The following is a 17244-nucleotide window of genomic DNA, read 5'->3' as shown; positions in this document are numbered from 1 at the left end:
CAGGACACACTACAGCCTGTTCCCAACAGACCAGTTTAGGTTTCCTTTGGTAGAATTACAAAAAATGCTTGCCAACATCCCTCATAGTGCTTATTTCTTTTGCGAGTACCATCCAGATAGGCCATCCAATTATGCCAGTTGTGGGTGCAGGGGAGATAAAAGAAAACAAGGGCAGCGAGAATTGCACTATATCTATATATCTCAACAACTTTACCAATTCCATAACCCTGCAATTACCACTTATTGGCAAGTTTGTTCTTTGTTAAATTACTATCACCTTTCCACTACTCCAAGTTGTGTTATTTCCCTGTTTTATTGTAACTACTATTTTTTTGTTCAGCATCTGTTTATATTCTTATTATATTTCACTTTGTCACACCTTGTTACATTGTAAACTGGCATGATGCGATTCCCATCGCGAATGCCTGTATAAAAAAAAAAACCTCAAAATAAATAAATATATAAACTATTTTGGGAAAAAAAAAAAGAAGGAGGTGGAGTAATTTGACAAGTACTGAAGCAAAGCACATAATTCTTTGTTGTATATACCCTGATAGCATTTTAGAAGCAGACCCAGACGGTTTTTACTATCATCATTAAATGAAATGATACCATGATTCAACACTTCAAAAAATAAACTTTACATTTCCACATAATTCAAACATTTCTGTATGTGTGGGAGCATTAGCAGTCATCTGTGAGATTTTCTAGGCATCAGTGAGTAACTGAGGTAAACTCCTGGTGGGAGAAGGTGTTCATTGGAAAGTGATGCTTCTACAGAGAGAATCAAACAGACTGAGTTCACACAGTACAAACCAGGTAACGAAGGGCAGTGGTGTTTGCTGGGATTGGATTAATTGTACCAAGAGAAGAGTTATCCAAAAATGATATAAAATATAGCTTGCCAAAGCACTCAGGCCATCCCCTCCTGTTCTCTACTGGTTTTGCATTAACTATACTGGGATGCGAATGGGAAGGCAGACAAAAAAAAAAAAAATTCTGCTAATAACAGCGCCCGTCTCCCTGGCAGCTAGAAACATCTTCTTGCTGTCAATGGCTAATGGCTTGGTTCAGCCTCTACTGGCATGCTCTGCTTTACCCACACAACAAGATATTGATTTTCATGGGCAATCACATGGTCTGGTCACAGCAGTCCACATCAAGCCTACAACAGTTTCATTACATCAAACTGGGTTAGGCCAGTTCAGCTATTTGTAAGTCCCCCACGAGGAAGAAAATGGATGCCAGTCACAACTATATCAGCTCATTATTTAAATTGCTTTTTCCATTTTCTATGGAATTAAAAACAAAAAAGATGAAGTATTCATAGATTTTTCCATGCAATTTTCTGTCATATGGTTTTCCCCATTAGTTGTAATTTAGACAGAACTTATGACAAAGAAAATGTTTTGATAAAACCTCTGATCCTTTAATGCATATTAATACCTTCATTTCAACTCACATTTAGAATAAAAAGCATATGAAAGTGAAAGCCACATTTCTGCAACAGTAGATAAGACAGAGTCCTCATTCATCTCCTATTTATAGCAGCACTGCCAGCAAAGTTCTATTTTAAGATCATTCAAGTTGGTAAGTGAAACAGAACAAAAACACACGGAGAAGACATCTATGGGGCTCAGTACATGTGGCCCCAAGTGGCGGGTGAAAGTTTCTCCAAGCTGTCAGGAACCTAAAGTAAGCCAGATTGTTTCTCAGAGGCCCACCAGGGCACTAAACTGATAGAGGAAAAAGTAGATTACAAAACCAGCTGGAGAGAGGACACAGAAGGAGAGAGTAAAAAAAAAAGAACAAACTGGGAGTGTGGCTTTGCTCTTCGTTTTCAAGTAGTATACAAATCTAAGGCAGGAAAAAAATGTAAAAAAAAAAAAAAAGCTGCCCAACTTTCAAGACTGTCCGCAGTACAATACTAGCATTTTAGAGACACTGCGGAATGAATGAAGGCTCGAGGTCCTGGAGTCGAAAAGGAGGCTCAGGAGAAAACTGCTGGGCCAAAAACAGCTTTTAAAAAAATTACAGAGTTCATTTTGGAAACATTTCTCAAAGTAGATTTATTGTATAGCTGGGCATGCGCTATATTCCTGACGACACAAAACTTGAACGTATACACGTTTTAATTTTTTTTGCAGATTACTACTAGGATTGTTTAAAAAAAAAATAGAGCATGTCTTGAAAACAAAATATCTATACAAATATGGTTCCTGCTTTTCATCTTAGATCGTCAGACACAGTTGTACACTGCAAGAAAAAAAAAAAAATTCGGCTCAGAGCATGCTAATGACAGTTGTGGCAGCACGCTGGTGGTAGCCGTCAAAAAGCGAGTCCAGCTGGGCATTCAGACACAAAACTGAACAAAGTTCTGAGCGCTTGGCTCCGATGCACAGATCCCAGGTGGTCGGCCGAGGCGGCATTTCTCAAAATTCAAACCCTACCCTGCGTCCCTCCGGGGCTTGCGGACTGTTGACCTCTAAAGCTTAGGAGCTGTGAGAAGAGGTTACTCGCAGGACCTAGATGTGAGAAAGGAAGCAGGGGAGTTTGTTCTAGGCAATTGATTTCTCTCTCTCAGATACTAATAGGCACCGACATGCAGCAGCATTGCAGCCCGGAAAACTATTATCTGGAAACACAAAGCCGAGGTGGACCCACGCCAGGCACCTCACATTCTTAGCACTTTATTTTGCCCGCAGAGAGCAGTTACTGGCAGAACAGGAGACCGTGTCGTAGAACCATCCATTTGTTAAAACAAAAACTAAATGGATTATTGAGCAAAGCAGAACGTCAGGCAACACCTACCAGCCAGAGAGTATGACTACGGTCTACAGAGAGACTCTGTATGTCATGAAAGCAGAAAACCCCACACTCGCAAAGTCTTAAATAAGACCACATCTTGTTTTTGTTAAAGGGGAAGAAAGTCATGTTAGTTGCCTTTTAATCAAAATGTTGCAAACGACCATCAATTTCTGGTGCTCTCTGCTAGCTGTGAAGCCTGGAAATGTTGTTTGGGAGGGAACCTATTTTGTAGCCTTGACTGTCACAAACATGGCCCATCTTCGGAGCCAAAGTCTGGTTCATTGGGTACGTTTGGTCTACTGCTGTAATGTCAGACAGCTGCTCATCTCAACCATGCCAACAGCATGAATCATGCAGTGAACTTTCAGACACTGCATGATTCCTCCAGAGGGGCTCCTTTTTGACATGTCAGTCCTCTGTATATTGGGGGGGGGGGGGGAAGACAAATATTTACAAACTTAATTCTGTCCCATATGTCAGGAAGAACAGCAAAGTATTCCTTTAAGTAGGCTCCCATCACATTTAAAAGACCATGCTGCCCTGTGGGACTCATGGCTGAATTGCCTCAAATCTGCAGGACACGTTCAACGTGAAAGTAAAATTTGCAATACAAATATTAACATCCTAGAATTCATCTTGCTCCATGCTCCCTGGGCCCCCTTTGCCTGTTCTTTAAAAGGGAAGGAAAGCATGCAGGGACATAACTCTGGGAATGCTTTTCATCAGATTTGGCTAAGAGAGAGTGTCCTGGCAGTTAGTGCTCTTGGTGATCACTAAAGTGGGCATTTCAACCAGCATCTCAACATTGCCACTGAACACAGGCTTGACATGTTGAAATGTTGTCCTATAAGAAGCCAATCAATCACTTACAACACTTAAAAGTATTTGTTGACCTGCATCTCTGAACTTGGCCTGCGCCAGGCTGTCACTCCTATTAACTTATAGATTGATGCCACCTTGTGGATGATTGTGTTATTTCACTATTTCTTACTTCCTGCTTCTGTTTCTTTAATCTCGGGCGTTGCTTGCTGGGGCAATGCAATACAACATAGCAGCTTTCAGGAGTCTGTTTCTACCTATGAAACACAGACAGTCTGTGCTCCCACCCCAGTAATCTTTTAATCCTGGAGCCTCTACTCAGTCCATGTAAGCATACATGCAAACAGGCGGTGAGCACGCAACTTTACCTGCAATTTAGATGGGCAATTTTGTAAAATTATACTATACACACTGTGCCCAGTTCTCCATTACGTCTAGTTTTAGACATCCTTTTTCTGATTGGTTACTGAACTTTTCGCGCCAATTTCTTCAAGTTAAATGGCCGCTGCTGTATTGTTCGCGTTGCTCTCCCAGTGACGCCCTTGTTGAAAACCAAACTCAGGTATGTCTGAGTAAGGTGAATTTAAGTTTGGACTTATTGTTATTTAATATTGTTAATGGTCTTTACCCGTATTCAATCCGTTGTCAGCGTCCATTATCTTTATCTTAATGTACTGTTGTTTTTATCATTAAATTCTTTGTTAACATTTGTGTTAGACTATTCTAAAAATTGTGCTGGCTTTGTGATCCCAATCAAGTTTAGTTCATACTGCGTTATACTGTGAGTTTACAGTTTATTAGGCTGATGTTTTACAATAATTTTTGGTTACTACTGATACAGTTCGAGTTATTTATTCCCTGCGCTGTTTACTCCCCTTTTTTCCACTGTTTGTACTCAGTCTGCCAGATATGCTTACCTTATAACTGTTGATTTTCAGAAAATGACACAATTACTGTTATTTAGCATTGCCGTGCTCCTTTATGTTTTTGTCCACTGTTAATCAAGGGAGCTGTGAGTCACTCAGGCTGACTAACTAAAGTTAGACTGTTTGTAATTCCCAACCCTCCCACCCCTCGCCCACCCACCCCAAGCTCATCCCTTAATTTATAGGCAGGTGCCACTTGCACAAAAAAAAAAACCAAAAAAAAAAAACCCCATCAACAAAAACTTTATTGAGAATTCGATCAGACCCCAGTAGGCCACTACCAGACATATAGTGAATTCACTAATACATTTAAAGGAACTTAGACACATTCCTACTCCCATAGTAACCTAAAACTTAACTAGGAACTGATCAAAATTGAGATGAAGGCAGCAGTCCAGCAGCAAGAGGGGGGCTTCCCAGTCTTTTGCATCGAGTGTCACATGTATGAATTTTTACCCACCGGTGAGAAGTTGTACATGTGCATGCGATGCAAAGAGCTCCTGGCTCTCAGAGAACGAGTCCGATCTCTGGAGGCTAGAGTGGCAGACCTGGAGGAGCTGAGGGAGACAGAGAGGTATATAGATGAGACCTTCAGGGACATAGTAGTCCAGTCCCAACTTCAGACTGGCAGCCCTGGTGCTGCCTTGGAGGAAGGTGGTCTCATAATGGGAGAGCACCAACCAGATGTAGCAGGAAAGGATCCTGTAGCAAGGACCTGCTCTCTAGGTGATGCATTGTCCTTTCGCACTGAGGATATCTCCCCAAGGCCTACTGCCCAGGAGGGAAGGGTTAGGTCGGCCGTCATAGTTGGTGATTCGATTATTAGGAATGTAGATAGCTGGGTGGCGGGTGGGCGTGAGGATCGCCTGGTAACATGCCTACCTGGTGCGAAGGTGGCGGACCTCACGCGTCACCTAGATAGGATTTTAGACAGTGCTGGGGAGGAGCCGGCTGTCGTGGTACACGTGGGCACCAACGACATAGGAAAATGTGGGAGGGAGGTTCTGGAAGCCAAATTTAGGCTCTTAGGTAGAAAGCTTAAATCCAGAACCTCCAGGGTAGCATTCTCTGAAATGCTCCCTGTTCCACGCGCAGGTCACCAGAGGCAGGCAGAGCTCCGGAGTCTCAATGCGTGGATGAGACGATGGTGCAAGGAAGAGGGATTCAGTTTTGTTAGGAACTGGGGAACCTTTTGGGGAAGGGGGAGTTTCTTCCGAAGGGATGGGCTCCACCTTAACTAGGGTGGAACTAGACTGCTGGCGCTAACCTTTAAAAAGGAGATAGAGCAGCTTTTAAACTAGAACAAAGGGGAAAGCCGACAGTCGCTCAGCAGCGCATGGTTCGGAGAGATGTATCTTTAAAAGATACTAATGATGCATTAGAATTAGGGCATTCCGACAGTGAGGTTCCAATAATTAGAAAAGTAGTCCAAGTGCCTGTAACTAAAAACTCACCTGAGCTAAAAAATTCTAACTTATCCCTATCAATTAAAAAGCAGAATAAAAATACAATCAAAAAACAAACTTTGAAATGTTTGTATGCTAATGCCAGAAGTCTAAGAAGTAAGATGGGAGAATTAGAATGTATAGCAGTAAATGATGACATAGACTTAATTGGCATCTCAGAGACATGGTGGAAAGAGGATAACCAATGGGACAGTGCTATACCGGGGTACAAATTATATCGCAATGACAGAGAGGAGCAGTCGGGAGGAGGTGTGGCGCTTTATGTCCGGGATGGCATAGAGTCCAACAGGATAAACATCCTGCATGAGACTAAATACAAAATTGAATCTTTATGGGTAGAAATCCCTTGTGTATCAGGGAAGACTACAGTGATAGGGGTATACTACCGTCCACCTGGTCAAGATGGTGAGATGGACAGTGAAATGCTAAGAGAAATTAGGGAAGCTAACCAAATTGGTAGTGCAGTAATAATGGGAGACTTCAATTACCCCAATATAGACTGGGTAAATGTATCATCGGGTCACGCTAGAGAGATAACGTTCCTGGATGGAATAAATGATAGCTTTATGGAGCAATTGGTTCAGGAACCGACGAGAGAGGGAGCAATTTTAGATCTAATTCTCAGTGGAGCACAGGACTTGGTGAGAGAGGTAACGGTGGTGGGGCCGCTTGGCAATAGGTGATCATAATATGATCAAATTTGATTTAATGACTGGAAAAGGAACAGTGTGCAAATCCAAGGCTCTCGTGCTAAACTTTCAAAAGGGAAACTTTGATAAAATGAGAAAAATTGTTAGAAAAAAATTGAAAGGAGCAGCTACAAAAGTAAAAAATGTCCAAGAGGCGTGTACCATTCTAGAAGCACAGTCCAGATGTATTCCACACATTAAGAAAGGTGGAAAGAAGGCAAAACGATTACCGGCATGGTTAAAAGGGGAGGTGAAAGAAGCTATTTTAGCCAAAAGATCTTCATTCAAAAATTGGAAGAAGGATCCAACAGAAGAAAATAGGATAAAGCATAAACGTTGGCAAGTTAAATGTAAGACATTGATAAGACAGGCTAAGAGAGAATTTGAAAAGAAGTTGGCTGTAGAGGCAAAAACTCACAGTAAAAACTTTTTTAAATATATCCGAAGCAGAAAGCCTGTGAGGGAGTCAGTTGGACCGTTAGATGATCGAGGGGTTAAAGGGGCACTTAGAGAAGATAAGGCCATCGCGGAAAGATTAAATGATTTCTTTGCTTCGGTGTTTACTGAAGAGGATGTTGGGGAGGTACCCGTAATGGAGAAGGTTTTCATGGGTAATGATTCAGATGGACTGAATCAAATCACGGTGAACCTAGAAGATGTGGTAGGCCTGATTGACAAACTGAAGAGTAGTAAATCACCTGGACCGGATGGTATACACCCCAGAGTTCTGAAGGAACTAAAAAATGAAATTTCAGACCTATTAGTAAAAATTTGTAACTTATCATTAAAATCATCCATTGTACCTGAAGACTGGAGGATAGCAAATGTAACCCCAATATTTAAAAAGGGCTCCAGGGGCGATCCGGGAAACTACAGACCGGTTAGCCTGACTTCAGTGCCAGGAAAAATAGTGGAAAGTGTTCTAAACATCAAAATCACAGAACATATAGAAAGACATGGTTTAATGGAACAAAGTCAGCATGGCTTTACCCAGGGCAAGTCTTGCCTCACAAATCTGCTTCACTTTTTTGAAGGAGTTAATAAACATGTGGATAAAGATGAACCGGTAGATATAATATACTTGGATTTTCAGAAGGCGTTTGACAAAGTTCCTCATGAGAGGCTTCTAGGAAAAGTAAAAAGTCATGGGATAGGTGGCGATGTCCTTTCATGGATTGCAAACTGGCTAAAAGACAGGAAACAGAGAGTAGGATTAAAAGGGCAATTTTCTCAGTGGAAGGGAGTGGACAGTGGAGTGCCTCAGGGATCTGTATTGGGACCCTTACTGTTCAATATATTTATAAATGATCTGGAAAGAAATACGACGAGTGAGATAATCAAATTTGCAGATGACACAAAATTGTGCAGAGCAGTTAAATCACAAGCAGATTGTGATAAATTGCAGGAAGACCTTGTGAGACTGGAAAATTGGGCATCCAAATGGCAGATGAAATTTAATGTGGATAAGTGCAAGGTGATGCATATAGGGAAAAATAACCCATGCTATAATTACACGATGTTGGGTTCCATATTAGGTGCTACAACCCAAGAAAGAGATCTAGGTGTCATAGTGGATAACACATTGAAATCGTCGGTTCAGTGTGCTGCGGCAGTCAAAAAAGCAAACAGAATGTTGGGAATTATTAGAAAAGGAATGATGAATAAAACGGAAAATGTCATAATGCCTCTGTATCGCTCCATGGTGAGACCGCACCTTGAATACTGTGTACAATTCTGGTCGCCGCATCTCAAAAAAGATATAATTGCGATGGAGAAGGTACAGAGAAGGGCTACCAAAATGATAAGGGGAATGGAACAACTCCCCTATGAGGAAAGACTAAAGAGGTTAGGACTTTTCAGCTTGGAGAAGAGACGACTGAGGGGGGATATGATAGAGGTGTTTAAAATCATGAGAGGTCTAGAATGGGTAGATGTGGATCGGTTATTTACTCTTTCGGATAGTAGAAGGACTAGGGGACACTCCATGAAGTTAGCATGGGGCACATTTAAAACTAATCGGAGAAAGTTCTTTTTTACTCAACGCACAATTAAACTCTGGAATTTGTTGCCAGAGAATGTGGTTCGTGCAGTTAGTATAGCTGTGTTTAAAAAAGGATTGGATAAGTTCTTGGAGGAGAAGTCCATTACCTGCTATTAAGTTCACTTAGAGAATAGCCACTGCCATTAGCAATGGTTACATGGAATAGACTTAGTTTTTGGGTACTTGCCAGGTTCTTATGGCCTGGATTGGCCACTGTTGGAAACAGGATGCTGGGCTTGATGGACCCTTGGTCTGACCCAGTATGGCATTTTCTTATGTTCTTATGTCCTAATATCCTTTTTCTACTTGCTGTATTTGATTTTTTAGAATAACAAAGTTTTTGCTCGCCCATCCCTCCCGACGCAGCCTGGTGGCGAAACACGGGTCCATGTTGGGGGACCCTCCTGTACTACAAATTCTGTATCATTACACTGTGGAGTTGCCATCTAAATATAAAAATTGTGATTGCATCAAAGAAGTGTGGACATTGAATTTCTCTGCACATTTCCCTGTTGTGTTTCTGTGCGTGCAGCAGTACTCCTATTTCGCAATTTTGTAAAAGGCCATTTATTTATTTAAAAAATGCAAAAGCCCACATGACTGCCTGTTTTATATCGTGGAAATATCTTTAAAAACTGTCCTCCATTTGGACCTGATCTTTTAAAGTCTGGAGCCTTTCTTGCTGAATGAGATTAAAAACAATCGTGTCTTTGTTACGTTCTAATAGTTCTCTAATTTTTAAGAACATTTATACATGTGGCTTATCTCTGAAGCAGGCAGATCTAATGAAAACATGGTCATGTCAGATATTTTAAAATAACCACTTTAAAGCATGTGCTTCTATAGTTTATTCCTATTTTGGTTTGCATAATTGTGTTCAATATTTAGGTATTTTTAGTTAGCTTAAAAATTCATTTGAGTTTTTCTTTTAAAATTTTGATCTTTAGTGTTTTCACATTCCCACCACACCCCTCGCAGTTCTCCATTACCTTTTAGTTTTTTTGGTCCATATTACTAGATTAATGCAGCAAGGTACACCCTTTAGGGCTGCATTCCTGCCTAGTTCAAAAATAAAACCCAAACTTATTAATGACTAGGGAGAAACACAGAGTACCCTGTGTAGCTTATTTATAAGTGTGCAGAGAAGCAATGGTACCCACCCCACATAAAACTGAACATAGGGCAGCCAGTAACTGCTGGCAGCCCCCCTGGATTTCATATGCATATCAGTTACAGAACTCAGGAATGCCCGAGATAGCAGTGATGAGGTGCGGAGAAATTTGGAGATCAACCGAGGTCTCTGGCAATGCACCCAGGAGTAAAACTGGGCAGACTGGTCCTTACCTGCTGTCAGACTATGAAGCCCATTCCAGGTAGTGCAGCAAGCAGGAAGTTATCCAGATAAAAAAGTTATACGGTTAACTTTAGCTGGGACACTCAGCAGGACTTAGCTGAGCAAGTCTGCCGCTGAATACAACCACCTAAAGTTACCCTAAACAGACTTACCCCACCTATGTTTATCCGGACAGCCCTGAATATCAGCACTAGACTGAAATTTAGGCCATGCCTCTGGGAAAACACACACCCCTCCCTTCCTCCCTCTTTTTCTATAGCTAAATATTGCAGGTCAGTGAGGCAAATCGCAGAGTTAATTTGGCAAACTCCTTTTTCAATATGGACAGCTATACGTTCATATTGCCAATGACAAACAAATGCAAACTTGCCCTGTTTAAGAAAGACAGCCTCTTACTTGGCTAAGTACTTTTTTCTGTTCTTCATCCTAAAAGTTTCCTTAGCTGCAATGAATTTCAATAGGGGCTAGAGATGGACTATATTTTTCTCTCTCACTTCCCCTCTCCCATCTTTAAACAGCTTTCAGATCCTGGCATATGATGTGCCCACCACAGATGACATCACCGCACTACATGGCCCAATCAGATAGTGTGGTCATTCTTGGGGTGCCCAGGAATTGCTGAGAAAATTGAAAATGATTTTTTGATTTTTTTTTTTTTGTTTTTTTTTAACAGCAGCACATGAGTGAATTTTCATTTCAGTTAAGGTGCTGCAGAGCTTCATGAATGTCTACAAACTGCAAGTGTGTGCAGATTCCCTTAAGTTTTTTTCTGCCCTGCAGGTGCTGGAGAGTTTCCTGGGCAGGGCACGCAGTTCACTCCCTGTTCCGACTACCAGAAAGCGTTGACTACCATGCTGTAATTGTTGCTCAGTAAAGATGGTCTCCATAGTGGGGAAAAAAAACAAACAGGTAACCTGCTCCATCCCCAGAATATTCACACAATATTATTCTCTTTCTGCCCTATGCCTCTCAGCATTTCTCAAATTTGATTTTAATAACTGGAAATAAGACCAAAAACTGGCCAGTTTGCAACACTAGATGAAAAGTTTTGTTGTGGTTAGAAATTTGCTTAAAAATAAAAATCCACACCCACAAACAGCAGCTCAAATTTAGAGATCGTTTTTGCTCGTGAAGCTACCAGAGATGCAAAAACGCAGACAAGTTTTCAAAAGAAAAGGGGAGGGGGGAAAAAAGAACCCAACTTACCATCTGCTCCTTCTTTGAAACAGAATTTCTTCTTCCTGTAAGCAATGAAGCTTCCGACTGCTCCAACCAGCATTACACCAATACTTCCAACAATCCCAGCTATTGTGTTTTTCTGGCCATCTGTGATAGACAAAAGGAGTTCTTGTACACAACCACACGTCTCTCTCATGTACTCAGAAAATATCCTATGTACTTCAAGACTCAATTACAAAAACAATCCCTGATCAGAGGATTGCTAAGAATGATGTAACGATCCCCTCTTGAAATATAGGGATGCAGATTTTATTATACTCCTACCACTGTAAAAATTGTTCCAGAGCCGCTGCCTTTGATATATATATATATTTTTTGGCAGAACCTCCATTTGCTGCTCTTTGTTCCAAACATGTTTACTGTAAGACATCAGAAACCCAGACTGGAGTGCTGTGCAATACAACATATTGTATGCAAGACAGCAGGAAACATCTTGAGGAACACTGCCTGGGGTGGTAAAAAAAGGGAATCTGAAAGTCTCAAAATCTGGTTACCCCACCATTATATCCTAGCATCTTCATAATTAAGCCTTGCGTGTCTTTCAGTTTTGTGGCAGTATTATGTACCTAGTAATGACAATTTGAAACTGTTAGGGCCACAGAATGCTATGCTGTGGCGGCCTAAACTGTTTTACCACCGGGGTGCAGCAGCAGAGATAAGCAAGTCAGAGAAACAGACTTAAAAGCTTCATAGGAATTAGTTCAGGCCATCTTGCTTGCTTCAGTTTGCAGACAGCTTTGCTGCGAAAGCACCATTAAACAAAATTCAGCACTATTTCAAAGTCCACTGCACCAACCCCGATGGGGTTCCCTTGTAACTGTGCAGCAGGCCTGTGTATCATCCCCATGCTAATTTCTTCAAATAAGTGTACTTTACCATCAGTGTTTCCACCTTGTCCATCTGTGAAAAAAAAATAAGGTCAGGCATTAATGACCTGCATTATAACTGGAAAAAACTTCAAGGAATCAGCAAGAACACATAAAGCTAGATTTTAAAAAGCACACGCACATGGACGCGCCTATTTTATAAACACACGTGTGTCGCTGTGCACATGTTATAAAATACGATACCCATGCACGCATGTGGATTCTCAAAAAAAAAAAAAAGGCGCAGCAATGCAATAAGGCCTTCCCCAGTTCCCTCCCAGTCTGCTCCAATTCCGAACCAGACTGGGAGGGAACTTCCCTATCCCCCTAACGACCCTTCCTACCTTTTCCCTTCTTCTCCCTGATCCCTATCCAGCTTAAAAAAAAATAAAAAAAATTAATATCTTACTGCTCCTTTGGAGCAAAAGTAAATTCCATGCGCCAGCAGCTGGCCGGCGCGCACTTCCCTGGGACTGTCCCGGCCGGCCCCCGCCCCTTTTACTGAACCCGGCACTCCCGCGTGTATCGGGAGATACGCGTGTGGCCAGGCTGTTTCTAAAATGTGCTCAGCACGCACACGGCTCAACCACACACATATCTAATGGTATTTGTGCGCGCTGGGCTGTTAAAATTTGGCCTTAAGTGTCTGTACATTCAGCAAGCAAAATACAAAGCTATCAGCCAGCTCATGCAGCTTTAACGCTTGTAACCTTTATATAAGTACTGTCTATTTAGGGACTTTCGTGTTCCATTTTTATTTTTCCTGGGAATTTATCAGTGCTTATCTTAAACAAAAGCAGGAGAAAAATCAGTGCAAAAAAAAATGAATGAAAAGAAACATAATCCTAAGATATACAGTAAAATAAAAATAAATAATAAAAAAAAAAACGACATCTCATCCTTAAGAAATGACAAATACATAAATCATTCCTTTCATCCCTCGCCAAGATAATAAAAAACAAAAACCACACCAGACCACACCACATCCCCCATCACTGATAAGGAGACCACACTAAAATCAGCAGGAAATAACCAAGTTTTAACCTTTAGTCACAAAGAATATTTTTTTAAATTAGTTAAAATTGGGTCAACCCAGTGGCGCAAGCGGCAAATATGTACTGCCAGGCAAGAGGCATGATTTGATTCCCAAGCCAGGCTTCTGCATGCTGGACCAGCTGGTGCTAGGGATGTTGCAGAGGCAATGTTCGAAGCTCCTTTGAAGAGGACAGATTCTTACATTACATTGCTCAAGCATCAGTTAAAATGTACTCTCGCAGTGGCCAACGTAATAAGGAGAGTTCAGTAAAGTGCACAGTTTAACCCATAGCTGTGCCCACATTTTTCGCATACAAACTGTACTGTCAATACAGCAAAAGAGTTTTACACACAAAAAACGTGCATATAATATGTGCGCCCAGCTTAGTGCAAACCCCTTACTAATGATGGTATTAGCTATCATCCCCCAATCCACTGAGGTGCACTGGCTTACCTCAAGTTTCCAGCGATAAGAAAACACAACTCCTAATCAGAGGTGGAGTAAAGTTTCCAGGGCTAATGTGTTACGGGCAGAAGCTGGAGTTCTGGTGCCAGGACTTGTAGTCAGGATTTTATGTGCAGAAAACATGGTTTGTGTACAAATCCTGTTTATTGCACATAAAATATGATTTATGCACACAAAACTGTGTTCAGCTCTAAAAGCAAATTTTTGTGCACTTGAATCATTTTTTTGGGCACCCAGCTAAACTGGAATCCACACGGCGGTGTCATCACAGACCAGTCACAGTCGCCTAGGGCCTTCCTCTATTTTTAACCCACTTTCCCTCCCATCTAGCCCTTCTGGACAGATTCAGAAGGCAGTGGTAATAACAGGGGTAGGACGAGGTAGGGGTAGATTTAAAATCAGGGCCTAGATGATTTAAAATTGGAAACAAGCTCATTTTAACAAGAACTGTAAGGGGCCAAAGGTGGGCTCAACACACTTAGTCTGACCACCTATGCTTTAGATAAGACAACAGAGGTTAAGTTTGTGCGAGTGATAACTAGGAGATATCCTTCCCAGAACAATGCAGGCAGGTACAGCCAGGCAGACTGGGTGGGCCAACTGGTTTTACAGCTTTTACACCAAGTGCAATTTTTTATTACTTTTGTCATGCTGTGGTTTTGTTGTACTATACTTTGGTAATTGTTTTGTAATTGCTTTTTGTCCCCCCTCTATTACTCGCTGGGAGAGACTAGTACTGGGGACCAATAAGTCAGAATACATACATAAATATCTGCCAATATCCTCTGCACTACTCTGTCAACACTTAGCTGTCACTAAACCCATATACGCCTTAACCAGCAAGAGAATGAAAGTCCATGCAACCTGTCCAATGCAGGTCCATTTTTACAATGGAGTGCTATCACAGGCCGTAAAACTACTGTAATACAAAATAATATACAAAATAAAATGTATTATTTTACATGATAGGATGCCATACATTTCTGTGTTTTCTAGTTATATCTTGAACAACAAAGGCAGAAGAGCGACATAAGAAAAAAATGCAATGGAGAAATTACTTACCTGATAATTTCGTTTTCCTTGGTGTAGACAGATGGACTCAGGACCAATGGGTTATGTGCTCCCGTGCTAGCAGATGGAGATGAGTCAGGTTTCAAAGCCGATGTCACCTTAGATACACCCCTGCAGTGACCTCAGCCCTCCAGTATTCTCTTCAAAAGCCACTGTGGACAAACTATTGAAAAACTTGATTTCAAACTGACAACTGTAACTGTACTCAACCAAAACATAAGCACTGAATCCCAGCACGATTATAGATGCCCTGATCTACGGATTGGGTGACAGCTTACGCTTAACCTGTTGGAATCAGGATTCACCTCATGGGAGATTCCTTGGCACAGTTCTTGGGCAGCCATGGGTGGGATGCTGAGTGTCTACACTAAGGAAAACAAAATTATCCAGTAAGTAATTTCTCCATTTCCTAGCGTATAGGACCCAGGACCAATGGGATGTACAAAAGCTACTCCCAAATGGGGTGGGAGGCTGCCCGTGGTCTGCTCAGCACCGCCCTTACAAAGGCGCCCTTACAGACCTGAACGTCCAGGCGATAGAATCTGAAGAAGGTGTGCAAGGAAGATCACGTCGCTGCTCGGCAGATGTCGATGGGAGACAGTAGCTTAGCTTCCGCTCATGATATTACCTGGGCCCTAGTGGAAAAAGCTTTAATCTGAAAGGGTATTGGCTTCCCTGCCTCTACATAAGCTCCCATGATCACCTTCTTGATCCAGCGAGCTATGGTAGCTCGCAAAACTGCGCCTTGTTTCCTTCTAACATGAAGAAGAAGAGGTCCTTCTTGCACACCAGTTCAAGATTTCCAGATACTGCACTAAAAGCCTATCATCGTTTAGATGGTGGAGGAGGCGGTAGTCTTCCATGTCCTTGAGTCCATCCAGGGACGGTAAGGAAATGGACTGATTCAAGTGAAACTCCGAGACTACCTTAGGCAAGAAGGAAGGAATAGTGCGAAGCTGTAAGGCTCCTAGACTTCTCCGGAGGAATGGTTCCCGACAGAGATGCGACGAGTTGAGCATATCACCACCAGGAACACAGTCTTGAGTGTTAACAGACACAGGGATAGACTATGCAGCGGCCGAAAAGAAGGCCCTGTTAAAAAAAAATCCAACACTAGATTAAGATTCCACAGGGGGACCGGCCACCATAGGGGTGGTCGAAGGTGTTTAACCCCTTTTAGGAAACAGGCCAAGTCCGGATGTGCCGACAGGCGGGTTCTGTTCACCTCACCTCTGAAACAGGAGAGAGCCGCCACCTGGACCTTCAAGGAGTTAAGAGACAACCATTTATTCAAGCCATCCTGTAAAAATTCCAGAACCATAGGGATTTTGGTCATTCGAGGGGCAACCCTGCATTCCTCACACCAGACCTCAAATATTCTCCAGATGCACTAAGGACGTCAAGAACGTCCATGTGCTGAATAAAATGGAAATTACTGATGCCAAATATCCACGTTTCATCAAGCGAGCCCTCTCGAGATCCAGACCGTAAGGCAAAACAGTGTTGGGTCCTCATGAAGGACTGGACTTTGTTGGAGCAGGTCCCTGTGTGGAGCAAGACTTATGTAGGGGCTTTTAGTGGAGACCCCCCTGCCTGCATACCACGTACATCTGGGCCAATTCGGAGCCACTAGAAGAAGGACTAGTCCCCTGTGGCACTCTAACTTGCAAATGACCTGCCCAGCAGGGGCCACGGAGGGAAGGCGTACAGCAGGTCCTCCTCTGGCCAGGCCTGAACAAGGGCGTCTATCCCCAGGGATCGCCGAACTTTTCTGCGACTGAAGAATCAGGAGACCTTCACATTCTGAGGTGAGGCCAGCAAGTCGATGGATGGGAGGCCCCAGCGATCCACCAGCAGCTGAAAGGCTCTGGAAGACAACATCCATTCTCCTGGACTTTCTCTTTGCTTAGAAAGTCTGCTCTGATGTTGTCTTTTCCTGCGTTGTGGGAGGCAGAGATCATCTGTAGGTTCAATTCCCCCCATTCCATGAGGGGTGGTCTATCTCCAGACACACTTCCTGGCTCTTGGTTCCTCCCTGGTGGTTGATGTAGGCTACCGTTGTTGCGTTGTCAGACATCACGTGGACAGCCTGACCTTGAAGCCTGTGGCTGAACTGTAGACACGCTAATTTGACCGCCCGGGCTTCCAGGTGGTTTATGTTCCAGCGCGCCTCTTCCTTGGTCCAACGCCCCTGGGTCACCAGTTTCTGACAGTGAGCTCCCCACCCCGGAGGCTCATGTCCATCATGAGAACTAGCCATTCTAGAGGGAACAGGCTTGTACCCTTGCTCAAGTGGGCTTCCTGCAGCCACCACTGAAGCAGAGCACATACCTCCATTGGTAGGTGAAGGCGAATTGAAGAGTCCTGGGACAGCGGATGCCAACGTGACAGCAGGGAGCATTGGAGTGGACGCACGTGCACCTGCACCCATGGGGCTACTTCCAGGGTTGATGCCATCAGCCCA

General features: G+C 42.7%; 1 protein-coding gene across 6 annotated transcripts in view; it reads right to left on the bottom strand.

The window, feature by feature from the left end:
• Window positions 1-17244, bottom strand: part of LOC115092617 (CD99 antigen-like) — a 160535-nt gene that overhangs the window by 30914 nt on the left and 112377 nt on the right. For 5 of the 6 annotated variants that reach the window (XM_029603676.1, XM_029603674.1, XM_029603672.1 and 2 more), the window contains 2 exons: window positions 12219-12242; window positions 11310-11429 (listed from right to left, as the gene is read on the bottom strand). In XM_029603676.1, the coding sequence (XP_029459536.1) occupies window positions 11310-11429; window positions 12219-12242 (144 nt within the window). Of the gene's footprint in view, window positions 1-1405; window positions 2526-11309; window positions 11430-12218; window positions 12243-17244 lie in introns of those variants that run through there. The other variant, XM_029603673.1, reaches the window with a different exon arrangement.

Source organism: Rhinatrema bivittatum, chromosome 5 (genome assembly GCF_901001135.1).
Source record: "Rhinatrema bivittatum chromosome 5, aRhiBiv1.1, whole genome shotgun sequence".
NCBI lineage: Eukaryota > Metazoa > Chordata > Amphibia > Gymnophiona > Rhinatrematidae > Rhinatrema > Rhinatrema bivittatum.
Note: the sequence above shows the minus strand (reverse complement) of the source record. Positions and strands in the feature narration are given on the sequence as shown.